The sequence below is a fragment of the Pezoporus occidentalis genome, unplaced genomic scaffold (genome assembly GCF_034315485.1).
Source record: "Pezoporus occidentalis ecotype Australia unplaced genomic scaffold, CSIRO_AGI_Poc_V1 ctg190, whole genome shotgun sequence".
Lineage (NCBI taxonomy): Eukaryota > Metazoa > Chordata > Aves > Psittaciformes > Psittacidae > Pezoporus > Pezoporus occidentalis.
In genome coordinates, this window is record NW_026913749.1 from 243,877 (window position 1) to 269,260 (window position 25,384).

At 56.6% G+C, this 25,384-nt stretch overlaps 2 protein-coding genes across 3 annotated transcripts in view; one reads left to right on the top strand and one right to left on the bottom strand.

The window, feature by feature from the left end:
* Positions 1 to 167: 167 nt before the first annotated feature.
* On the bottom strand, positions 168 to 3,142 carry SSTR2 (somatostatin receptor 2). The gene is made up of 2 exons (XM_062616901.1): positions 3,076 to 3,142; positions 168 to 2,689 (listed from the first exon to the last, which is right to left on the bottom strand). Exon 2 carries the CDS (start codon positions 2,605 to 2,607, stop codon positions 1,492 to 1,494), a length of 1,116 nt encoding a protein of 371 aa, XP_062472885.1. The 5' UTR covers positions 2,608 to 2,689; positions 3,076 to 3,142; the 3' UTR covers positions 168 to 1,491.
* Positions 3,143 to 8,102: 4,960 nt separating this feature from the next.
* Positions 8,103 to 25,384, top strand: part of SLC39A11 (solute carrier family 39 member 11) — a 76,249-nt gene continuing 58,967 nt past the window's right edge. For both annotated transcript variants that reach the window (XM_062616908.1, XM_062616909.1), the window contains exons 1-4: positions 8,103 to 8,180; positions 9,155 to 9,268; positions 10,131 to 10,169; positions 14,479 to 14,637. In XM_062616908.1, the coding sequence (XP_062472892.1) occupies positions 9,161 to 9,268; positions 10,131 to 10,169; positions 14,479 to 14,637 (306 nt within the window). In that variant the 5' untranslated portion in view covers positions 8,103 to 8,180; positions 9,155 to 9,160. The remainder of the gene's footprint in view (positions 8,181 to 9,154; positions 9,269 to 10,130; positions 10,170 to 14,478; positions 14,638 to 25,384) is intronic.

Below are 25,384 nucleotides of genomic sequence, written 5' to 3' on the forward strand. Positions count from 1 at the left end.
GAGTGAGACCAGGCTGATTCCCTCACCTAAACCCTGTGTTCCCATGGCTCGGCTCTGGAGCAGGAGCCTGTGAACAGAGCCTGGCCTCTGGCACAGGATCCAGCTCTTGTCCTGCTCCCCTGGGCTTTCCCTCTGCTCCTGCTGCGCTGGACAAGGAGGGCGGCTTTGCACTGAGCTGGACGGGAGGGCAGGGACAGAGCCGAGTGCTCCAGGATGGTCTCGAGAAGCTGAATGCAGTGGGAGCTCAGCCAGACCCCTTTCCCCTCATGCTGTGTGCTGCACCCTGTGTCCCCCCCTTTTCCCACACTGTGATACAGGAGAGGGATGGGGTCTGGACACATGCTGCTCCATGTCATGCCTCAGTGCTGGAAGCTCTGTCCTCTTCCCTGCCCTATCCCTCCTGCTCAGACAAGGGTCAGGACCAAGTCCCCAGCACCCCCCAACCTCCTGTCCCCATCCTCTCCATCTCCCCTTCCTCCAGCGTGACTTGCCTGGCAGGAGCAGGGCAGCCGCTCACCACATTCCAAGTGTCCGGCAGCCCCAGGGATCCTCAGAGCCGTGGCTGGGGCAGGACAAGCCCAGATCTCACCCACAGCCCTTGTCAGGGTGCTCCAAACCCGTGGTGCGCCGCTTCCAAGGATTCCCCAGCAGGGACCGGTGCAGGTGATGGTGCCAGCGTGCTCATCCAGTGGGAAGAGCGGAGCTCGGCTGCCGGTGTGGGGCTGATGCTGCCGCGGAGGGAGAAGGGGGAATTCCTCCATCCGAAGAGAAAACCTGCGGGCAGGTGACGTCAGGGCAGGAGAGGGAAGGGATTCTCCTGCAGCAGGGATGGAGGATGCGGGGTAGGAGCATGGTGGGACCAGGGGGGCTGCCGGGGTGGCAGAGCTGCTTCTCATAGGGCAGCCCCCTCTGTCCTGGTCTGTCACCGCCGGGCAGGGCGGCTGTTGCAGACGACGCAGTCAAACAGCAGCAGGGACCTGCAGGGGAGGCCATGGAGGAACTTAGAAGCCGGGTAAAACACAACCCCAAATATCCTTGTCTCCCGGAGGAGGGTGGCTCTCCGGGGAGCTCCCATCAGGTCTTTGCTATAAGACGCTGTCGGCACGCACCCGTGGCCTCGGCTGCTCCTGAGGTCACCCCGCTGCGTGTGTGTGCGTCCACACGTGAGCACCCATTCTGGGGCAGAGCACCCAGAGCCAACCGGCCCCGGGGGTACCACCGGGGGAGCCAGCGGAGCCCCATGGTGGCACTTTGGTGTTGAAACGCTGCAGCGCTACAAGGGGTCTTTGTTTCCCTGGTGAGGCAGCTCCTCTCGAACCGTTTCCTTCCCCAACCAGCAGCAGCTCAGGAGGAGCCCCAGTGGGGAGCCCCGACGGCCATCGGTGCGTGCTGCCATCCCTAAGCCGGCGCTGCTGCCCTGACTCCGTACGTGCCGCCACCCTGCTGCAGCGGGCGAGAGCGGAGCGAAGGAAGGACCACGCCGCTGCCCCCTCAGATGCTTGTCTGCAGGTCACCGTTGAGCAGGGTCCTCTGGGTTTCCGTGGTCTCGTTGAGCCTGGATTTGTCCTGCTTGCTGTCGCTGCGGTCCGCCTCGTCCATGCCGCTGACCTTCACCAGGCAGAGGACGTTCTGGAAGCTCTTCTTGAAGTTGTCGGACAAGAAGGCGTAAAGGATGGGGTTGGCGCAGCTGTTGGCGTAACTGAGGACCACCACGAAGTCAAACATGCCCTTGAGGACAGGCGTGGGCACGATCAGCACGGAGACGGAGGAGACGTTGAAGATGTAGAAGGGGAGCCAGCAGAAGATGAAGACAGCGACCACGATGGACACCATCCTGGTCACCTTCTTCTCGGACTTTTTCCTCTTGGACGAGCCCACTCTGATGCCCGAGGACTTGACTTTGATAATGATGAACAAGTAGCAAAGGCAGATAATGGTGAGAGGCACCAGGAAGCCCAGGATGAAGGCGTAGATGATGAAGCCTGTGTACCAGGCACCCGACTCTCCTGGCCAGATGATGGTGCAGCTACTCCTGCCGTGGTTGTGCTGCACGCCAGCATAAATCATGATGGGCATGATCACCAAGAGGGAGATGCCCCAAACGGCCATGTTGATCATTTTGGCTGTCCTGGGCCGCCTCCACTTGGCAGATTTAATGGGATGGACGACAGCCAGGTACCGGTCAATGCTCATAACCGTCAAGCAGAAGATACTGGTGAACTGGTTGATCCCATCCACTGTCATGACAATTCTGCAGAGGGCTTTGCCAAAGGGCCAGTGCACCAGGGCCACCTGCATGGCCAGGAAGGGCAGCCCGAGCATGAAGAGCTCGTCCGCGATGGCCAGGTTGAGGATGTAGATGTTGGTGATGGTCTTCATCTTGGCATAACGAAGGATGACGTATATCACCAGCGTGTTGCCGCACAGCCCGATGATGCAGACCACGAAGTAGATGAAGGTAAGGATGGCGTTGCTGGTCAGGTCGAAGTGGTGCCCTGTGGCGTTCTGCGACGTGTTGGTGGGCGCCTCCACCGAGAAGTTGTCAAAGGGGGAAGATGGGGAGAACCAGAAGGCGGTGGCATTGGGCAGCTCGTATTCCAGCTCCATGGCTCTGCTGGTCCCTGGGTGCTGCCCGTTCAGAGGAGCCGGGATGTCATCGTCCCTCGCTCTGGGGACAGATGAGAAGATTCTAGAAATGGGAGAATAAAGCGAAATGAAGGGATTCGGGGGGGGATTTGCCCGTCCTGCAGCGAGCCCGGTGGTGGCAGAGCTGCTCCCTGCAGGGGCTCCCCCCGCACCGCCTCTCCCGAGCTCGGGACCGCCGCGCTCTGCCCTGGACACGCCGCAGCTCCTCCTGGCTCCGGTGGCACCGGGACTCTCCGCATCCAACCCTGAGTCCCCGCCGGGTGCTACCGATGCCCGCAGCACCGGGTGCTGGGGGAAACCTCGCCCCGTGCCTCGCCCTTCAGCGGGGCGCCGGCCCCGACGGGGCTCCCCGGGCGGCTCCGCTCTCCCCCCCGCCCCATCCCTCTGCTCCCCGAGGGGCACCGGCGCGGTGCTGCCCCCGCCGCTCACCTGCGCCCGCCGGCGGGGACCGGCACCGGCAGCGCCCGCAGCTCCGCTCCGAGCCGCTCCGTTCGGCTCCGCCGCTGGACCCAGCACCGGCTGCTGCGCTCCGCCCCGCACGGGGCGGCTCTGCGGGGCCGGGGCGGGGACAGCCCTGCCCGCACTGCCTGTGCTGCCCGCACTGCCAGCCCTGCTTGCCCTGCCTCTGCTGCCCACCCTCCTCTGCCCTCCATGCGCTGCCCGCCCTGCTCTGCCCTTTTCTGCCCACTCTGGGTGTAGGGATCCTGATCCCCCCAGAGCGTGGCAGGACCTGCCCGGTTCCATGGGGCTTCCAGCAGAAAACGCATCCCTCAGCTCTCTCCTCCTTCTCCCACGACCTTGGCTTTGTCACCTGGCTCCGGCTGCAGAAGCAACATCTTGGTCCCGGGGATGGTGCAAAGGGCTCAGCTTCTCCTGATGTCCCCAGGGCCACCACGAGGGAGGGACGGGGCAGGGTGATGGCAGCGTGATGGCCACGCTGTGACCATGGAGCCGGAGAGCCCCAAGAGGTGTCTGAGAGTCCCAATGTCTCCCAGGAAGCTGGGAGCTCCTTGGCCAGGGGATTTTGCACCTTGCCACCAAATCAAGGCAGAGCAGGTCCTTGCTGGCTTGGCACAGCCCTTGGAGAGGTGGGAAGGTGATGCTGTGATTGCTACAGCTTTGGGGTCTCTGGGGACTTGCACAATAAGGGTGGCTTCTGCCCCAGCCTCTGCAGTTAGCCAGTGACGATGACTGGAGGAGGAAGGCCAAACCCCAGAGGTGTGGGGGAGATAACCCTGGTTTGTTTGAGAGCTTGAAAGCAATTAAATAATAGCTGTTCCTCTCCTCCCCTTTCCATCACTTATCAAAGAGACAATAGAGAGCAGGAAATTAAGTGACTTGGAACAAAGAGCCCAGAGCGAGGGGACCGATTGTGGTAAGAGGGGCTGGGAGGTTCTCGCTTGCACTTGGCCATCCATTTCCCAAGGTGGACCTGAAGGCACCAGCTCCTGGAGCATGCGGGAGGATCATTGTGAGCCCCATAAATAGCCAGGAGGCTGCAGAAAGCTGCTTCTGGTAGTTAATATCCCAGTAAAGGTGTGTGAGGAGGGAGGATGGGGAAGGAGGTGGTTTGGGAGGAGGGAGTGCAGCGTGCTTGCAGCCCCTCTGAGCTTCTTCCCTGTTGTTTTATCCTCTCCCCGTGCTTCCTGTGCCCAGCAGGGATGTCCTAAGGGTGCCCTGCCCTCAAAGCCACATTGGCAGTGGGAAGGGGAGTGCAAATCCTCCTTGTGCCCATTTCCAGTGCTGCCTCCTTGAATTTCTCCCCTGAACAGATGATGCTGCCACATCCCCCCCTTGAGTCCCTGTGGGTCAGGATGCTGCGGTCCTCCTCACCCCGGCACCTTGAGCAGCCCCAGTTCATACTGGTTTCTCCCAGTGTGGTGCTGAGCATCACATCTTCAGCCACCCTCTGCCCTTCACCTCCATAGGAAGCCAGTGTTGGATGCAGGGGCTGGGAGCTGTGTGGGCTTTAGCTCCTTGGCTAAACGCAGATCTAATCTTCATTATAAACCCGCACACCTGGCGAGCCGATGTGCTGAGGGCTGATCCTCGCTGATATCCACCCAGCGAGGAGCGCAGCCCTGCTGCGGAATGGGAGAGCCTGAGCCTTTGGAAGCTTTTCCTTTCATTCTGCTTCGATTTGGGGTTGAATTCAAGCCTGATCCCTACCTCTGGGTGGTCCCTGCTTCGCAGAGACATTGTACCCCAGCAGCTGGTTTGGTGCTGGCAGATAAACCCCTCTTTGTCCTTTAGCCTGGGAAGCATCCAGTGCTGAAAAGCCATTTACTGGCAGGGCTGGGTAGAGGAGAAGCGCACAGCCTCTTCCCACACGGCTTCGGGGGCCGACAGAGCCCATGGGAGAGGGGCATGGGGATTACGTGACCACAGAGCCCTTTTTGAAGCCCTTCCAAGTTTGCTGCCATCCATTCCCAGCTGTTCTGCAAGATTCCCTATGGAAAAGAGCGCTTTCGACCCCTGTCCTGGAAATGTGTTGTAAGGAGCCGGGGCTTTGGTTGCCAACAGAGGGGTAGGGTGAGCCGGCCTTTCTCCCTGATACGTGCATGGGAGGCAACGAGAGCTCTGGAATAGTGCAGGAATAAGGCTCTGTTGGATTAGTGGGTCTGCTGAAGGGGAGCTGGGAAGCACTTACAGGTTCCAAGTGGATGCCAGTACAGGCAGAGATGACCACGGTGTTTCCCGGGTGTGTTTTAGGTGGCATTGCCCTTTCCCTGTCCTTTCCTTTGTCCTTTCCCTGTCCTTTCCCTTGTCCTTTCCCTGTCCTTTCCCTTGTCCTTTCCCTGTCCTTTCCCTGCCCATCTCCAGCCCAGCAGCCAGGAGCAGGGCTGGTGGCTCTGCTGATGCCCTGGCTCCGTGTCAGGGCTGCCTGGGATTCGGGAGGCTTTGCTTTGCTTTGCTTTCTGCTGATTATCCAGACAAACAAGCTTGGACCAGCTCCTCGTGCCCCCAGGCAGGGCACAACCAAGCTGGTTGCTGCCAGATCTAATCTGGCAGCGTCTGCAGCAGTGATTGATGAGGAGGGAGAGGATGATGGATGGGGAGGGAGAGGTGAGGGTGACCGGCGGCATCCCGCATGCCCCACAGCATCCAGCCCCCGTGGGATGCAGCACCAGTGGGTTGGAGGCATTCCCAGAGGAGCATCGCACCATCCACATACAGCCCCTTGCTGAGGGCTGCCTCCTGCTCCCACCAGACCTCCCAGCAGATGCTGCTTCCTCCTATTCCTGCCTCTCACATCCATTCCCTGCCCTATTTCCCTCTGTAATCAGTCACTGATCTCTCTGAGGGCACCAGGACTGGGCTGTGATGGGAGCTGCACATTCCCCATGGATCACATCACTGAAGCCCTGGTGCTAATGAGCCTTTGGCAACCATGGGCTGTAATCTCTGCTCCTGCCGGTCCTCTCCCCGCTGTGTCCAGCTTGTTGGAGGGTCCCGAGCCTTCAATGGGGACTCAGCAGCACCCTGCTCTTGGCAGCCGGGCTCTGCACCAGCTTGGCCTGTCAGGGTCAGTGCCAGCGCACGCCAATCGCCTGTGATCGTGTCCCTGTGCCCTCCTGTTGGAAGCAGCCCGGTGCTGGCAGGACTCTGCCCTCCCCCAGCCCTGCACCGGCTCCATCCTGTCCCCCTTGGGGAGCCCGAAGCTGCCACTGGGCTGTGACTAAGAGGTGACATTAGCCTGGCATGGAGCTGCTCCCGCACCCTGTCCTCTGGCACGTGTCTGGATGCCCGCGTTCCCTGTGCACTGCAGCCGCCTTGGTGCACGTCCAGGCTGGCTCCATCCACTGCTCTGGCCTGGCACGGATGGGTTTGGGTTGGGAAAGAGCCTGGCCATGAGCCCAGCCTGGGCAAAGGGGATGCAGAGATACCCCATTCGCAATGCCTGGTGAGAAGCACGTCTGGGGCATGTCCAAATGCATCTCAGCCTGCGGTGCCCTGGTGCTGGGTTGTGCCTCTGCCACGGCTTCCCCAGACATCACTAAGGAGTTTTTACTGCAAAAATCCAAAGGGATTTGCGTCCTGGCTGCCCGTGGCTACGGTGCTGCCCCTTGCAGCATCCCACATACATGAGATTGCACAAGAACTTGTGCCCCTTTTGTGGTTTAAAATGCATTTCAGGACTCCAGGTAATGCATGGTTGCTACTGTGGGACTCATCCTTCCTGGTGCTGCTCTGGGCAGGGGTCCTGCAGGAGCTGCCAGCCCTCCCTGGTACTGCCTTTGCCTGTGTGCCCTGGGATGCAGAGGGATGGGAAACTGCACAGCGTGGGGATGGGGCTGGGGTGCAGAGGCCAGGCAGGACCTTGCAGGTCTGTTATCATTGGGGAGGTGACCCAGAGGTGTCCCTGCACACAGGGATGACGCTGGGGAAGGGGAACGTGAGTTGATTCTGCTGCTGCAGCTGCACAGAGCCATGTGCTGCCGCATTGGCCCCATTGCCTGGAGCTGCCCACACATCCCTAGGCAGGAACATCCCCATCAGCCTCCCCCAGACCATGGCAGGCTCCTGTTTCAGCAGTGTCCCCGTGCTCCATCACAGCTACCCAGGGAACCCCAGAGCTCTGTTTGCTCTGTCCCTGCATCCCTCCCAGCTGGTACCTCACGCTGCATCTGCTCCTTGTGGGAGCTAATGAAGGATGAGGCAATTACAGGGGGAGATTGATTAAATCCTAAATCACGGAGGTTTCAAATGGCCTTGACCTTTCCCAGCTGTGGCAGGGGAGGCTGATCAAAGGCTGTTAGAAGATAAACACTCTAATAAAGACGGGTTATGTTGCAAAAGAGCTGGATGTGTCCTTCTGCCACCCCCTGAGCCTTCTGCTGTGGCACAAGCTGGAGGCACCAGCGAGCCCGGCCTGGCTCCTGCTGCTCAGGCTCAGCTAATGGGGAAGGAGTCAGTGCTGGAGCTTCTCCAGCTCCATGTGGTGCAGGGGCTTGGCCACCGTGTCCCTTGTGATGATGCTTTGGGGGACCTCAATGAGTGGGAGAGGACGGGGGTGCTGCATGCACCCTCCAAAGGCTGACGGGGCTGGCTGCCGGCACTGATGGGTATGGGAGGTGTTTGCTCCTGCTGGGTGTTGCAGGCTGCTCATTAATGTGCAGCGGCCGGTCTCTAATGAGCGCTGCTAATTGCGCTGAGCGGGCACAGCCCCCCGCGGGATAGCGCTAACAAACTCCACGGAGGTGCCAGCCTACCCCAGTCCAGAGACCGGGATTTGAGCAGCCCAGCCCTGGGGTCACCGTGCAGCGGGGGGAGCCGAGCCGTGACCGGCGGTGACAGTGACAACAGTGATGAAACAGTGATGATAACAGTGATAGCAGTGACAACGACAGCTCCGTGCCGCGCCCGCCCGCGCCGCCCGCCCGCCTCATTTTCCCGCGGCCTCTCCCTCCCGAAACACAAGATCCGCGGGCGGCCCTCCTTTGCCGCGCTCCCATTGGCCGAGGCCGCGGTGGTGGGCGGGGCGACGGCGGCGACACGTGTGCGGCACCAGGAAGCGGCGGCGGCGGCGGCCGGTGAGCGGGGCCGGGGGCTCCGGGTGGGTCCCGGGCCCGGCCTCGGCCTTGGCAGCCGGAGGGTCCTTGGGGTGCCGGTGCCGGCACTGGGAGCCCCGCGGCAGGGCCCGGTCGGGTGCTGGGGTCCCGGAGCCCGGGGGGGGGCCGCGGGCTGTGCGGGGCTTTGTGGGCTCGGGGTCTGACCCGGGTTGCTGGGGGGGTCCTGACCCAGGCACCCTCCCCAAAGGGTTTAGGCCGCGGCTGGGGAGGGCCTGAGGAGGAGGAGGAGGAAGGAAGCACCGGTGCGTGTGTTCCTTATGTACCCCTATAGGTGTATGAGTGCGGGGTGTTTTGGTTCGCTGGCGCGTGAATCTGAATCCGTGTGGGTTTAGGTATTTGTGCCTGTTCCTGCACACGCGTGTGGTTCCGCAGCAGCGCAGCTCCCGGCCTGTTCCCAGAGCACAATGTGCCCAATGACCCCCCCCGAGCTGGGTTTTTGAGGTATCGTTCCCACGTTTCCTTGGTCCTGGGGCTCAGCAGTGTTGGGAGCTGGGTCTCACAGGGGTATTTGCCTTCAGTGCCAGGAAACCTGGTTTTGGGCACAAATAAGTGCCCTCCAGCAGCGGGGTGAATGGCCTGGGGATGTGGGATTCAGGATGCAGCCTCCCCTTGCTCTGTGAGGTTTGAGCACTGTTTGTGCTTTTCTTTGCGCTCTGATGCTGCTCAGGGAGCTGAGCCCAAAATCAGCCTGGGGTTCTGCACCAGATGGGATGTGATGCATCCCAGCCATCCCTCCTTGGGCCCTCCTGCTCCTCTGAGCTCAGATTAAGCCTTAAGGGGAAAAGAGAAGCTTGGAGAGGCATTGGGATGGTTAAGCTCACTCTGCCCCCTTTGCTGAGGAGGGGTTTGGGGCTCCCACATTAACCAGGGTGGGTATGGGGATTATTCTCTCTTTACACACCAAGTGCTTCTCCTGACCGTGTTGTTCCCCCCAGGTCAGCATGATCCCGGGGCACGGGCCGGTGCTGCAGGCGGTGCTGGGCACGTTCCTCACGTGGGGGCTGACGGCGGCCGGCTCCGCGCTGGTGTTCGTGTTCTCCAGTGGGCAGGTGGGTGCTGGGCACATCCGTGGGGTCCAGGTGAGGGCTGCCCCGTCCCAAGCGTGAGCTGCTCAGCATTGGGCCTGGGGGGCAGGAGCAGAAGAATCCAGCTCGTTTCCATCCTGTTTATCCACACAGAAGAGAAGGCAATCAAATTCCTGACCCCAGGCAGTGGTATGTGCAGTACCACGGCTCCCAGCGCTGGGGAGACAGGGCAGAACCGCAGGCAGGGCTCCGTGTTTGGAGTAGCAGGTTTCCCTTCTGGAATCTGCTTTTTGCTGCCGCATCCCCAGCCCGGGATTCGGGTCAGAACAAGCAAAGCGCTGATCTTTAACTCGTGTTGTGTTCCAAAATTAGAGGCCCCTCTTGCTCCTGTCTTCAAAGTTGCCCGCATGGATTTATTATTTATGCCCTTCTCTTGTGATGATTTATTCAGGAGCCTGTGCGCAGTGAGGCTCCCTTTGCAGGCACACGTTGGTTTCCTTCCTAGGGGAGGGCATGGGCTAAAGAGGGAAGACTGCCCTGGGAGCGGAGCGGGCAGGATAGGTGCTGGGTTGCTGGGAGAGGAATGGCTTTGTTTATAGCAGCCTCTTCTTAGAGGCCTCAAAGTCTTCAAGGTGGGGGAATGCAATGGGGGAGTGCCTGGTTTAGCTTTAGAATGATTATGGGATGGGCCGAGGGAGCTGGGATGCGCTGTGGGCTCTTGGTGCTAGTGGGGTTCCGTCGCCCTAGCACAGTGGGCTCCTTTGCATGAGTGGCATGGTTTTTGCCCCAAAGCACGGGCATTGCTTGGGTTGCAGGAATGGGGAGAAGGACGTTATCCCACTGCTTCTGCTGGGAGTCAGTGGTGTGTTTTGTGCTTGGTTTCCAGAGGCGGATCCTGGATGGGAGCTTAGGCTTCGCCGCGGGGGTAAGTACAGCATCCTGCTGCTGCTTGTCTCTGTTCTCCTGAGGACACCTCCACAGCCCGGCCGTGCTCCGTTTGGTTGCCTGCTCATGTTAGTGTCTCCTGGATAATGGCCTGAGGTGCAGGTGGGGCAGGAGGAGCGTGGTGCAGCTGTGGTTGCCTCATGTCTCAGTGCCTCCTTTGTGAGCAGGGGGGTGGCACGAGGAGGGGCGTGAGGATGCTGAGCTGCCCACCCTGGATTTGGGGCTCTGGACTTAAACTCCTCTCATTGTCTTGGCGGTCTGAAGTGCCACGGTGGGTGACAGGAAACACCATGAAGCTCAGTTTGCTCCCTGCCGAGCTTCCCTGCTATGTGCCTGCGCCTGCTGCTGGTGTGAATAATTGAACTCATCTGTTGTAACGCTGGGGCCATCATTTATAGATGAATCTCTGGCTCTGGAGCTTTCCTCTGTGGTCGTTTCCGGAGCTGTTTTTCTATGGAAGGCACAACCTTGTCCCTGCCAAGCCAACTTGGAGCCACTTTGTGGTGCTGGGGACAGCGTGGGGCTGGCTCGGTGCTGGCAGGGCACAGCGTGGGGCTGGCTCGGTGCTGGCAGGGCACAGCGTGATGCTGGCCTTGTCGTGGCTGCTGTGTCACCCTGCCAGGAGCTGTCAGTGCTGCGTGGCAGAGGTGTGGCTCAGCCGGGGAAGCAGAACTCCTGCAAACATTCCCTTTTCCCTCAGCTCCTTCCGATGTGCTGGGCTGGGAGCGGGAGAGGGGAATTGTTGTCCAGGGATGCTGTGGGGTCTGGAGGGGGGCGTCAGCGCTGGCAGGTCCTGTTGAAGAAGGTGCTGCCACCCACGAGCTGCAGTTTGTGAAGGTTTCCACGTCGTGGTTATGGGCCTGAGCTGCTGCAGCTGGTGCTGGATGGGGCGAGGTGTTTGTGCCACACAGGGTCACTGCAGCCCAGCCAGGACCAGCTTTTCTGGAGGAAGATATCAGAGATCCACAGTGTTCAAGGCCAGGTTGGATACAGGGGCTTGGAGCAAGCTGCTCTAGTGGAAGGGGTCCCTGCCCGTGGTAGGGTTGGAGCTGGATGGGCTTTAAGGTCCCTTCCAACCCAAACCATTCCATGTGTGCGTTTGGCAGTTGTACGGGGTCCATGGAGAAGCTGGAAGAGGAACCACGTCCTGACCCAGCCCTTTGGCAGGAAGGACTGTAGCTGACTCTTAGGTTTAGGTGGGATGTGATGCTGGAATGAAGCTGGTTGTGTGTCTGTGGCTGGCTGTGCCTGGAGAGGGAACCCAGGCAGGCTGTGGAGTCCTGCCTGGCTGGCATAAAGGGGCTGTTCCAGCCTCATCCAGGCTGGTGCTGCAGACGCAGTGTTGGGGGCTCTCTGCTGGCTCCATGAAGGACAAAAAGCAGGATGTGGGGCAGCCAGGTTCGAAACCTGTTTGTGTGGTTTTCTTCCTCCTCTTTAAGAGCATCTCTTCAGGCAGCAGCGCTGCTCTGCTCATGGGCTGCTGCTCTTGCTGTAAGGGATTTGTGTTTGAGACACGGTGGCTTTGATGCAGATCTCTTGCAGATACAGATGGGCTGTTTCTCAGGGCACTGGGGCAGAGACAGGAAGCACTGAGCTTCCTCTTTATCTCTGTTCTCCAGCCTGGGCTGCTGGGTTTAATTGAACTTCCCTTGCTCTCTGTCAGAGGTGGCAAACCCGCAGGGCTGTGCGTTCAGAGCAGGTATTGCTGCTGCCTTTGCTGTTTGGTGCTTAGCTCAGGATCCCTGATGCTCCTCTGGGCTCCAGGGGACATGGGCATCCTCTCCAGGCCCAGGATCACTGATGAAACACTCCTCTTTGCTGTTGTCTGATGTGTCATATGTGTCCTGTTGTGTCTGATGTGTCAAAGGGAACCAGTGTGGCTGGTCACTGTGTGATGGAGGAGCTCGGCTTCCTCCAGCCCAGTACCAGTGCTTGGGTCTCTGAGCATTTAGCTCCTCTCTGCCTCAGTTCCCCCTCTGGAAATCAGGGATAATAGAGGCCTTTGTATGTGAAAGCCTCCGAGGTGATGTGTTTCCATAGAGACAAGGCTTTGCTTGCTTGGGCATCTGATGTGAAATCCTGGCTTTTCTCTTAAATCTTGATATTCTTAACTAAGACCTTTATGTTGTAGATGCTCTCCGTTATCTCGGTGTTATCCCGGCGGTGCTGTGCTCTCAGACATCATAAACGCTTGCAGTGCTCCCTCCCTGCAGCCTCTCCTGCCTATTCCTGTCTCTTAGCTTGATTTCTCCTGTCCCACGTGAAGCAGCAAATGGTGAGGACGTGCTCTTTAAACCGCACCAGGCACGTCTCCTATTGAATATTCCCTTTCAGTGCTGCTTTAAACAGCATCAGTAATTTACACAGGTCTGCTGAGGCTGCTCCCTGTTCTCGGAGCCTTACAATCATTTAGGTTAGAGCAGACCTTTAAGGTCATTGAATCCAACTGTAATGAAGTCAGGCTAAAAAGCTTGGCAGGGAAAACGTCCTGCCGGGCTCTCACCTTCCCATTTTCCTTCCCCTCCTGCCCAGGGAAAGCCTTTCCCTTGTAAGCACCTGGGGTTGTCTGCCTGTTAATGTGGCTGCTTCCCTTGGAGCCACTGCTCTCATCTGGGTGGCCACGCAGGAGTGTGATGAGATGTGGCTGCCTGCAGCAGATGAGGGCTTTAATTCAGTGGTGTGATGGCAGGCTTGGATCAGTGCAGGCCCCCTCCCTTTGCCCTTGGGTCCAGCAGGACCAGCGGTTGCAGATGAGGATCATTGCCCTCTTTCTCCTGTGTTTGCAGGGACAAACCTGTGCAGCTCTGAAGCTGTGGGGCTTGAGGCAGTTGGGGTTTGAGCCTCTGCTTGTGCTGATATATCCCAGGGAAGGTTCTGGGCTCCGCACAGCCTGGGGATGCTGTAGATCCATGGCTGCCTTCTGCGTGCTTCCTCCTCCCCTCTCAGCCACAGCTTTGTCAGGGGCAGGTGGGTTTATGGCATTGTTGCATCTTGGCTGGGGAGCATGAAGTCTCCTTCTAGAAATGCCCAAATCCACAGTGGCAGGAGCTGCGTGTCCCGGAGCTGGTGGGATGTGGGTCCCCTGCTCCCTGTCTTAGAGGGGCTGGTGTGAGGGGGAGGCTTTGTGCAGGAAGTGTTTCATTGATCTGAGCCATCCCAGGCAGGATTTTCCCCTTTGATTCCTGCCTTGGTCACCAGTTTGCTCAGGGAGGTCGGTGGCATTTGGGTTCCTCTCTCCCTGGCTGGGGACTTTATACAGGTTTGAAATAGATGGTGATTTCTTTGTTACTTAAATCAGGCAGAAATCCTCACCCTGTTTAGTTCAGGAGCATCTCCTGATATAAGGGATGCTGCTGAGCCAGAGGGGGATCTCATGGACTCTCTAAAACTGCCAAACTCTGCAGGAAAGGCTGTAGGAATCAGTGTCTTTCCCCCCCCCCCAAGCAGTTGAAGGTGGTTGTGAAGCCCCACAGCTCCTTCCCTCAGCTGCTGAGGTTGGGGTGACTTCAGGCACTGTCATCACCTTCCCCCAGGGCCTGTGCACAGCAGAGCTGGTGGGAGCTCTGCTCCTGCCTTCGGGGGTGATGGGATCTGGAGGCTGAGCCGTGTCATGCCTCTGTGTTCCATAGGGAACTGATATCTTAAGGAAGATGACAACATAATTCTGCAAAGCCTTTCCCTGTTGCTTGTGTTTCCATGTTGGGGTGTGTGGTTGTTTTTTAAAGGAGGTGGCATTTGAAATCAAGTTTGACAGCCGTGGTTAGGGCTGACATGACAGCCTGCTTTCTTCTTACTCACAGAGAGCTGAGATCTGCACAGTCCCTCAGGGACTGGTGTCTCCAGCAATAGGCATCTCGCTCCTTCATTAGAAGCGAGTTAAAATGTAATGGTTTCTTACGTACTCCTGTGGGTGAGCACTCGTGCTGTGGGAGCAGGTGGAGCAGCATCTCTCCTGAGCATCCTGCAAGCGGGACTTTGGGGTTGCTGCCTGCAGAGGTGGGCTCATGATGAAGGGCTGCTGTGGCTGTGCCAGTTCCATAGGAAGTCACCCTAAAGAGCTCGTGTCAGTTATTTGCTGCCTTGCACTTCCGAGCCAAGGGAAGCACTCATGGGGAAACACTTCTCCATCCTGTGGTGGTTGTTCCATTGGGAAGCAGGTTCTGATGGCTCTGCAATGGGTGGGTAGGTGTGAAGCGCAGGGGTTTCCCTGGCTGGAGGGTGGGCATCTGGGGTCAGACCCTTGTGGCACTGGGGTCTCCATGGTTCTCAATGGTCCCCTTGTCTCCCAGGTCATGCTGGCTGCTTCCTACTGGTCCCTCCTGGCCCCAGCTATCGACATGGCCGAGGAGTCCGGCAGCTTCGGAGCCTTCGCCTTCTTCCCGGTGGCCCTGGGCTTTGCTCTGGGAGCAGCTTTCGTGTACTTGGCCGACCTGCTCATCCCGGCTCTGGTAAGTGGGGTCACGGAACCCCAGCCTGGGTTGGGATGGAAGGGACCTTAAAGCTCCTCCAGCACCAACCCCTGCCACGGGCAGGGACCCCTTCCATAGAGCAGCTTGCTCCAAGCCCCTGTGTCCTTGAACACTGCCAGGGATGGGGCAGCCACAGCTTCTCTGGGCACCCTGTGCCAGCGCCTCAGCATCCTCACAGCGAGGATGCTCCTGGGCTCCTCCTTCAGCTTTAATAAACCCGTGTGTGCTGGGCGGCTCTGCCGATGCTGCTGCAGCTTCAGGCTCTCTGCACTCTTGGTTTTTCTCCCCTTCATGCCACTGCTTTTGTTCTTTTCACCGGCAGCGCTTTGCAAACAGCTCAGGTGTGACCTTCTGCTTCAGCCCAGGGGTTTAATTTGCAGAGCTGCCAACCCTTTAAGCACTTCCGAATGGAATGAGCCATCCTGGTGCTGAAGAGTGTTATTGCAAAACCAAATAAATCCGGAGCTGTTGGGCTTTTACAGCTGGAAACACAAGCGTGGCTTCGTCAGGGTGTTTCCAACAACTTCCAAAGAGCTTTTTAAACTCTATTTATTTGAGTGGAAGGGGAGATTATTTGTGGCTCTGAGTAAGGAACGTGAGGCTTCCCGCTTAGCCGGTATCCAGAAGAGCCTGTGGCATCAGCTTTCCCTGCTCCCTCGCTTTTTGAGCCTCTTGGAACAGGTCCTGAACCCTTTGCAGGATGCAGTGAGGGGCCAGGAGCTGCTCTCTGGCTGCCAGAGCGCTTGGAAGCTGATTGCCATCAAACCCTGCTTTTTCCTATTGCTCTCGGTTGCCTGTCTCTTGCCTGCATTGGCCATTGCAGTGATTGCCCTTGTCAGAAGGAGCTGAATGGGGCTCAAGATGTATTTGATCAGCTGCCTGAAGCTGCTGTTTCCCAACAGGGTAAACAGTTGTACCACAAACCCCACTTCTTCCTGGTGGCTGCTGTTCTTCTCTGCTGTGTTTGAAAATGAGAGCTTGTGGAAGGGGAAGATTCTTGCACTGCCCAGAGCAGGATGGGCTGGTGGCAAGGGTGGAATGGAAAAGGGGGTGTCCCTGTGCGGGGCTATGGGCAGGACCCACCTTGTCAGAGCTTGTGCAAATGCAAAATGCCCCTCGGGTAGCTCAGGCCTCCTGCACTCCCTGCCCAGAGGCAGCGGTGACAGCTCCTGGGCTGGTCAGATGCTCTGCAGCGGGCAGGGGATGGGACCGGGGATGCTTTAGGGTACCCAGAGACTTGGTGAAATTATGAGGGATGATGTGGAAGGAGCACAGGTAGAGGTTAAAGCTGAATGTGTTGAAATGAAGAATCAGTGTCTGGTCAGTCTGGAGCCATCCTTGGGGCTGTGCTGGCAGGGGAATTTGGCTCAAGGTGCATCTCCCTTCACTTGGAGCCCAGACATCTCTCTCGGGAGCTGTTCAGACAAAGGTTAAACCATTGCACTTCACTTCCAACAAGTGTCACTTCTTTCTAAACCAGTTAAAATCTGAGTTGGCTGGTGTGGGTGTTTTTTTCCCTGCGCTTTAAGTCAGGCAGGGAAGGGATGCTGGTGAGAGCATGGGGCTCACTGTCCCTGCAGGGCAGGACGAGGGATCCCTTTTTAGCCTGTTGCTCTTTATGCAGAGAGCTCTCGCTGTACCTGGCACTCCTCCAGAATCAGTTTGCTGGATAACAGCAGGTAGTAAAAGCTTTTAATGAGTCCTTATCACTGCAGCCCTGCTCCCTGGGGAGGAAGAAAGGTTTTGCTCCTGCTGCAGCCCCACCAGGAGCTCTGGTGGTACCCAAGTGTGGGCTCAATGGCAGAGCTGGGGCCAGCAGGAGGGTTAAACCTCTGAGAGAAACTGGTTTAATGATGCCCAACAACTGTAGTCATGGAATTCCTTAGGAAAGTCAAATCCAATCTATTGCATCTTTATCCTTTGCCGTTTCCCTCTGTGAAGCCTTGAATGTGTTCTCCTTTAGCTGAGCTTATGGAGGAGGAGATGCTGGTGGTGGAGGACAACAAACTACAATGGGAGGGCTTGGAGGGTGAGACCATTGCAGGAACAGACCTCAAGGGCTCTAAATAAGAGGCTCACCCTTATTTTGGCAACAGTCTGTATGTGTGTGTTGAGCCAAAGCATGTGCTCACCAGCAGGACCGGGTTCAGTGCTGGGGACGTGGCAGCAGAGCTGGTTCTGCAGCAGGATGGTGGAGTTTCTGGCATATCTTAAACCACTGAGGAACAGTCCATTTGCCTCTTCCCAGCCTGGCCCTGGTGAGGCCCCAGCAGGTTTCTCTCTTCCTTTGCTCTCATTTAACCTTACTGCTATGCTTTAAACAAGAGCTTGGCTTCTGACTGGTATTGAGGCAGTTCCTGCATGGAGAGGGGCAGGTGATGGGGAGGGTGAAGGAGATGCTATTGCCTTTACTAAAAAGGGTTGGGGCTGAGGGTCTCTGATGCCAAGACCCAAAGCCTCGGAGGGAGGGTTTACTTGACAGTACTGCTCAGCACAGGAGGTCCCTGCTCACTGAGTAGCTATTTTGGGTCTACTGGAACGCATAAGAATGCTGAGATTAAGTATTATTATTCTCATCCTTCAAATCTGTCTTGCAGCTCTGCTGACTTGGCTGGGGTTTGCTCAGTCTCAGGTTTTATTGGGCTTCCAGGATGGGTTTCCTGCTCTGTTCTCCTTCTTCCCAGAGGAATCCCACAGGAGTCCAGAGGATGCATCCAGCCCTGACTCTGGCTTTCAGGCAGTCCCTGGCTGCTTTTCCTCCTCGGTTTCCCCATGGGTCTGTGTTGCTTTTGTCTTTAAGCTGTTGGATCCCAGCGGTGCTGCTGCTGGAGCTCCCATGGGTATTCCAGTGGAGCCTGGGGTGGGATGCTGGGTCTGGGCCCAGGGGGTTGCTTGTGTTGAAGCTGCCTTTTCCACATCAGTGCCCTTAAGTTCTCCTCTGGGCAAGTGGGAATTCACAGACGTGATGCGGGTGGATTGGAGATGAGGCATAGGCAAGGGAGAGGAGAAAACAAGCTGGCCGTGGTGCGAGGTGATGAACCCCTTGTGGGCTGCACATCAGCTCGGCTCTACCTGCCATAACATAGGCACTTATTAAGCGTGTTATTCCTTCCACTCCCAGCTGCATGACGTCCCCTCAGCTCTGATCATTACACTAAATAGGATAATGAGGTTTAATCAGCTCCATCTCCTCTACCTCCAGGCTTCATTTTGCTCGGAAACATCTGTCCGTGCACTGACAGCAGCTCTGTCACTCCCAGTGTGGTGGGTGCAGGTCTGCAGCCAGAGCCAAGCTCGATCCAGGACCTGGCTGGATGCTCTGGGGCTCGGGGTCTCCCTTGAAGAGCTGCTGGGTGGTCGAGGGGAAGGGAGAGGAGGGAGGATGCTGCAGGAGCACCGGGAGTTAATGTATAATCCGGGGAGAGAGCCCATGGGCCATTACTCAGCTCTAACGAGGAGCCTGCCAATACTTCTCGTGTAAAAGATGGTCAGGGATGTGGAAAAGGTGGTTGGGGATGGAAGGATGGGGAGGCAGGGCTGTAATTCCGCCCTGGAAATACCATCTCAATTGGATGTGGTTTTTCCCTTGTCACTTAGACACAGGGTCTGTTGTTTTTTCCCCCCTGAGTACAAGGTAAATCAATAAAGCTGCATGTGATGGGTGAGCCATCCCTGAGATTAAAAACAAACAGCAACTAAAGTGCCCTTTAAAAGCCTTTTGCCTGGGTTGGTGTGTGCTCTGTGGGGCCCCTTGTGCTGCAGGCAGGACCAGCATGGCCAAAACCCCTGCCTGGGGTCTGGGGCTTGTGTTTCGTACCCGTTTTGAGACCCTTTGGGGCTGTTTGTAGCTGTTTAATGGTTTTCGGGAGCAGGCTGCAGATCTTCCCGTGGGGTGGGTGTGGATGCTCATAGTAGGAGGCTGGATCCCATTAACCCCCTCTAAATGTGACTGTGTTGTGCTCCTTCCCTTTCCTATTTTTGCTATGTGAGGTTTTTGGAATATCCTCTGGGACAGGGCACTTGGTCCAGCAAATTTGAAGCTATTTTTGGCAGGTCCCCTCGGGAAGACTTTGGGAACTCGATAAACTGACATCCAAGGGTTCCTGGTGTTTGGTTCACCATGTGCCTCCAGGATGCCTATTTTGCTTTCTAAATCCATGCAGGTCACTTACTGGGCGAAAGCTGAGGCTGGTGCTGGGAGGGGGATGCTGCACGAGGGGGCGCAGGGACCATCGCACCCGCTGCGGGTCTGGATGCAGATTTAAAGCTGCAGTTTCATTCTCAGGGCTCAACCACAGCTGGGTTAGATCATGGGAAGCATCCTTTTAGTGCGGGGTTCGCTAGGCAGTGGTTCCTGGCGTGTTCTGGGTGCACTGGTGTAATGAGTCAGGGCAGTCGCCAGTGCCGTGGGTGCAGTTTGAGGATGCTGGTGATGCTCCCGCTCTGTGCTTCCAGCCGGGGAAGATGGAGAGCTTTTAATACTTCCCTCCCTCCTGATTTGCATGGAGCTGGATGTGACGGGTTAATTATTTCACGAGGCAGTAAAAATGTGCAGGGGCTTGTCGCTGGTGTTAATTTATAATCGGAATAAAGGTTCCTCTTATGCAATTTGCTAATCCCTCCGGGACGTGCCCGTCACAAGTTCCCATTCTTAATGTGCTTCTTCCTGTTCATCTGTGACTCCTAGGAAGTTAATTAGCTGCACATCCTCGTTGCCATCCTACATGGAGGCTTTGGGGGTTCCAGTGTTAACCAAGGGTCCTGCCCGTGTGTGGGGCTGGTGCAGTTCCTGGTGTAATGCGTTTGTGAGTGGGACTGAAGCAGTGTCCAGAGCAGCCCAGGGACCAGCTGGGTCTTGGGCTACATCATCTTGGTGAAATGACCAAGTAAAGGAGGTGGGTTTGGTGGTTTGGGGCATGCAAAGTGACTCTGCCTGTTTCTGTGCCTTTGCCTCGTGGGGGGGGATGAGGCTGGATGGACCAGAGGGATTTGGTTGCTCCGGGCTTGCGTGAGCTGCAGCTCGACTCATGCATGCCTGGTTTGCTCGGATTTCCTTTCCTTAGGGGGAAAATAACCCTTCTGTTTGTTTTCTTTTGTGGCATTCTGGCCCTTTCCCACTGGCTCTGGAAGGAAGGAAGGATCCGGCTTGACTGGGGAAGGGAAGCATTTGTGGGAGCCTCATAAGGGAACGTAGCAAAGCCTGCTATTGGGAAAGGTCCTTCCCTTCCAGCTCTACAGGAGTAGGAGTACCTGGGCATGGGTTTGTTCATTTATCAGGTAGAGCCAACCCAGCTCTGGATCCATGCAGGACTGATGCCTGAGACCGGCTCCCCTCTGTCCTGTCCCAGGGCGGGTTTTCCAACACGATCCCTGGTGCTGGCCACAAAACCCACCCATGGGATCCTCTGGAAGTCTCTTGTTAGAGTCCTGCTTCTCCAGGTCAGCACCCAGGAACCCCTAAAGGTTTCATGATGATCTGTTTGCCCAAACCCCTTCCCTTCCCTGCCCCATGCAGTGGTTCCAGTGACTGAAATCCAGTTGTTGCTACACAGGGTGAAATGATTTGCAAAAACCAAGGCACAAAGTTGTAATTACACTAATTTGGAGAGCAGCATTTTGTTGTATTAATGGAGGTAAAGGATTATTTACTTCCAGAGTGTAATTTGTCAGCTGCTCTTCATTATCATTTGCTCTCATTATGCATTAAGCATTTCAAAAAGCATTTGAAGCCCCAAAGCCAGAGCTGAAGAGCAGAGATGCGCTGAATCCAGGTAGGGGTTGAACTCCCTTCCCACCCTTGTTTAGGTGTATGGGGACAGTCACCAACAGCAAATGAGACCCGGGGTGGTTTGTGGCTCTGCGGGGTTGCACTGGGAACAAGGAGGTGGAAAACTCCCTTTGTAAAGCAGCAGGGACAGATAAAACGTGGCTGAATTCCTCATTCAGGGAGCTCCTGCATTGGATAAGTGTTTCTCCACCGTTCCCTTCTCTGTTACATACCTGTGCCCACCATAAAGGACCTTGCTCCTTCCTGCTCACCTCGAGTGGGTATTATGGGCTGATGAGGCTGGTAATGTAACATGGGGCTGCTCTTACCTCCGTGGCTCAGCCTTTGCTGATGGAATTTCAATTACTCTGAGGCTTGGCTCAGAATTGTTAAAGATGAATTTCCCGAAAGGAAGAACCTGCTGGAATGCCAGAGCTCCCTGTACCTGCTGAAAGAGCCTGGCTGTCACCACGGGGAGGGATGCAGTGTTTTGAGGGGTTCTGCTGGGTCCTGGACAGTGTCTGAGCCTTTTGCTGAGCACCCTTTCTGTTAGGTTAAGCTTTAGTCCTGGAATAAGCAGGCCTAAAGAGCATGCTCCCAGGGGAGAGCAGGGTGTGGGTGCTGCTGACCCACTGCTCATAGCTGTGCATCACCGAGTGCCAGGGCTGGTTCGGTGCGTGTGCTCCGATCTCAAAACCTGCCTTTGAATTCTCTCACAGCATAACCCCAAATTAATGCCTCCGCTGTGGAAGGTAAACCTGCCATTAAAGTGACAGAGAAGCAGCGAGTGAAGTGGCAGTTGGAAGAGGAAGGCTGCTTGCATGGAGATCATGGGAAGATACAAACGCAGAGCTCTGTAACTGCAGCACAAAGCCAGCTTGCTCTCAGGGTAAACTCTGACTCACCCAGACTGACTTGACACTGCTGTCTGCTGAGAGGATGTGCTGTAAAGAGTCGGGTCTGTGCCTCTTGTGTGTGCCTGTCCCCAGAGAGGGCACCCGCAAGCCCCCTTGGCACCAGTGGTTGCAGGAGGATGGGTAGGTCGCTCCTTGTGATGCTCAGTGGTCGCCTTTCCATGCAAACAGCTGTGGATGGTGTCAAGCAGACCATTGATCTTAATCCAGTGGAACACTGCCTCTGACAACCTACAGGAAAGGAGCACAGGACTGGGGGAAAACCAGGCTGGTTTGGTCCTTGCTGCTCAGCCTGGATGAGGCTCCTCTGCTGGGGTTTGGACCCAGTGGGTGTCTCTGTTGGCACCCACTCGACGCTGTGGAGTGGTTTGTCTGTGTCCTCCGGCAGGGTAAAGCCGTTCCCCTTGTCCCAAGCCCCTCTCCAGGTTTCCTGGAGCCCCTTTAGGCACTGGAGCTGCTCTGAGGTCCCCCCTTAAGGAGCCTTCTCTTCTCCAGGCTGACCCAGCCTGGCTCCAGAGCAGAGCTGCTCCAGCCCTCGCAGCATCCCCATAGCCTCCCCTGGCCTCGCTCCAAACCCATGGTGTTTTCCTGTCTCCCCCCATCATGCTCCAATTGTCAGTGAGGTGCTGGAAGTGATGTGACTGTAATCTGCTGTCTGCAGGCTTTGGAGCTAATGTGAACTGATCAAGTGGCTGGGTGAGTCTCCTCTCTGTTTCAGGGTGTTTGCAGGCTTGGGAAGGCAGCTTGCTCTTGGCTTACACCTTGCATGTGTTGGTTTTAGGCCTCTCAAGACCTTAAAACCAAGGTACACATAGAAATGAGTGCTATGAGGGTTGATTTTGGAGCTCGTTTCCTGGGTTTTAGGTTGTCTCGGTTGGAGTTCAGTGCCCAAAGGAGTTGCCTGTGACAGGCAAGGACGAGCCCTGCTTGGGGGGGAACCAGCCCAAAATTCAGCAGTGCCCATGGGACAGTCCCGAGGTTCTTGTTAGTGGTGATGAGGAAGTGCCTTGTCCCTTATTGCTCCTCTCTTCAGTAAGGAATTAACAAATTATTTGCAGTAGCTGAAGAGAATCAATGGCTCCTCCTGTGCGTTTATTGGGCTGAGCTTCAGGAAGGTGGTTGATGCTCCCTTGCCTCTGCCACGGCTCCTGCAGACAAGCAGAGGAGTCAGTGCCTCTCTTGGTGCTGTTTTGGTCATTATGGGATGTGCAAGATGTGGGGAAAAGGAGCAGAAAGCAAGGAAGTGTCCTTGGGAATGAGCTGGCTGTGGCTGGATACCTGGCTGTGATGCTAGGGGGATGCAGGGAGAAGGGGCTGCACCCCAGCACCGCTGCTTCTCCATCCCTTTGCCTGGGGCTTGTGCACGTCCACATTGCTAATTGTGGGTCTGAAGGAAGTTGTGTGTTCCCATAATGTCATTAGGCAGCACTGGCGTGGCGTGGCTCTTCATTTGAGGGGTGATGGATCACTAGCTGGGCCTTCTGCATCCCACCAGCCCTCCGGGGGCTCCCAACATCCCACCCTGCCGCAGCAGCCACCCGCTTTGCTCTCCCTTTTGCCATAAATTCAGTCTGCACTGATAGCAAATCATTACTGAGGGGTATATTGTGTAAAAATGAGCTGTTAATTGAAGTTTTGTTTGCTTTTTCTCTTACCCTTGCAAAAAGCCTTGCATAATAAAAGGGCTGTAAAAATACATGTTGCCACGCTACAAATATACAAGGTGGGAAGGGGGCAGGGAGAGAGAAAAGAGGCAAAGCTGGTCTCCATTAGACTTTAATAAGCATGTGGAGAAAAAGCTCTTGTTAATCCCATCCGAGGCTTAGAGGTTTATTGCTCACAATTAAACTCTCATATTGTAGTGCTGACTTGATGCCACAAACCTCTCTGCAGTGTCCTGCTGAGCAAGCTGCTGGCATCTGGGTGGTGGTGATATGTGTCCTGAGGGAGATATCCCTTGGGGAAATAATGGAGTCAAGGAATGGTTTGGGTTGGAAGGGACCTTAAAGCTTATTGGGATTCAACCCCCTGCCACGGGCAGGGACACCTTCCACTAGAGCAGGGTGCTCCAAGCCCCATCCAGCCTGGCCTTGAACACTGCCAGGGATGGGACAGCCACAGCTTCTCTGGGCACCCTGTGCAGGCGCCTCAGCACCCTTAGGATATCCCTTATACACCCTATAGGATCTGGCTGTGGCTGTAACAGCCAAGTTTCCTCCCAGCAAAGAGCTGGAAGTGGATGCACATCCTGACTGCTTTCGGTGGTCCATTCACAAACAGATTTAGTGGCTGTGTTTCGAGCTTTGTCTGAGCTTCCCGATGACCGGCACCTGCAGGCAGGAGGCTGGTGCCATGAAGCCCATGTCCTGCTGGTGCAGAGGTGGGTTCTGCTCATCTAACAGCTTGGTTTTTTTGCTATGTCCTGTGGCAAAAGCAGCAAGCGCATTCCTGCGCCCTTGTTTGTGCCGTGGCAAAGGTTAGGACAGCAGCCTGCTCTGCGCCGTGGAAACCAGCGCGCTTGCGAAACACCCCCTTTGGTAACGAACCCTCTGATTCCCTGGGGATCACTCGTGCATTCCCTCCTCCCGGGCAGTGCTCCCCCAGCCCCGTGCTATCGGAGCTGCTGCCTTCCCAGAGCCGATGCCAGCGACATTCCTGCTGTGTTTTCCCTCCCTCCTGGAAAGGCCGAAGCCCCAAGTGTGCCAAGGAGAGAAATCCGTATGCTTGTTTTTAATAGGAATGTTGCTTTGGCCAAAAAGCTGGATTGGCCGTTGCCCATCTCCCCCTGGAGCTCCTCTTGGTGGGGTATTGGTAGTATGGGTCAGCTCCCTGGCAGTGATGCTCGTGGGGTCTTGGCCCTGCTGTGTTCCAGCTTTGAGTGGGTACCGCCGCATCCCTGGATGAGAAGGGCTGCGGGATGCTTTCCTCTTGTTGCCATTGGGGGGCCAAATCTGGTTTATGTGGGGATTTGAGGTGGGGTTTGATAAATTTCCCTCCCTTGGGTGGTGGTTCTGGATGTGCTTTGGTGCTGCTGCTTGTGGCACTACCAAGTGTCTCCCATCCGCTGCTGTCAGATGAGGCAGCTCCCATGGGAGCCTCTGGTGCTGGGCTTGCTCCAGGGTCACCCCATGGGACACCCATTCTGTCCCCATGCCCCTGGTGGTACGAAGGGGGGTGACTTGCTCCTCGTGCCCTCGCAGCCTGTCTGCAGAGGCTGGTGATTAAAGCTGCTGTTTGCAGTTGTCAGGAATTGTGAGTTATCAAAGTGGCTGGTAATTAGCAGTGAATAAAATGTACTCGCAGCAATATTACATTAGTTACAGATAAAGCGATACCAGCCTGCCTTAATACTCACTGAAGCTTCCCTGTGCAGTTATCGGGGCAGGCTCTGGTGCCACGGGATGAGAAGGGCCTCCCAGCCTGATGTGCTCTGCGCACAGGATGCTGCCGGAGCAGGTTTGCCATGAAAACGCTGCAGTTTGGGGTCTCTGCATGAACCTTTCCTTCCCCATTCCCGCGGCAGCGCTGCCATAGCTATGAGCATCCTGCCTGCTGCAGGCAGGGCTGCGTGTGGGGCAGGGGGGAGGATGTGGGGCTGGAGCAGCCAGATGGAAGATGCTCAATGTGGGAAGCAGGAAGCCCTCGGGCTTCCCCCCTGTAGCTCTTGGAAGATGTTGGTGTTCCCAGTGCAGGCGGGGAGGGCTGTGGTGCTGGTGTGATGCAGGATCAAGCCTTTGGAGTGTGTTCCTCCTTGGGAAACTGAGTTCCATGAGGATGCTGTTGCATTAAGTGTCTGCTGCATCAATCATTTGCCTCTGCTTAGGGTTGTTCTGCTCCTGCCTGGGGCTGAGCAAGCTGGTGCTGCTGGAATTCCAGTCGAGGAGCAATTCCTATCCAGCCCCCTCACTTCAATCCCAACCTGACACCTCTGGAGCTGTTGATGTCGTGGTGGGACAAGGATGTATTTGGGATCTGGCTGTTGGGATGGGGGCTTGGTTTAGGCTCACAGACCCCAGGAGCTGCTGATGTCCACCAGCAGTACCGT

What these genes read in the sequence shown, in the direction of transcription:
- SSTR2 (XM_062616901.1), bottom strand. Translation starts at nt 2,607, where the DNA reads ATGGAGCTGGAATACGAGCTGCCCAATGCCACCGCCTTCTGGTTCTCC.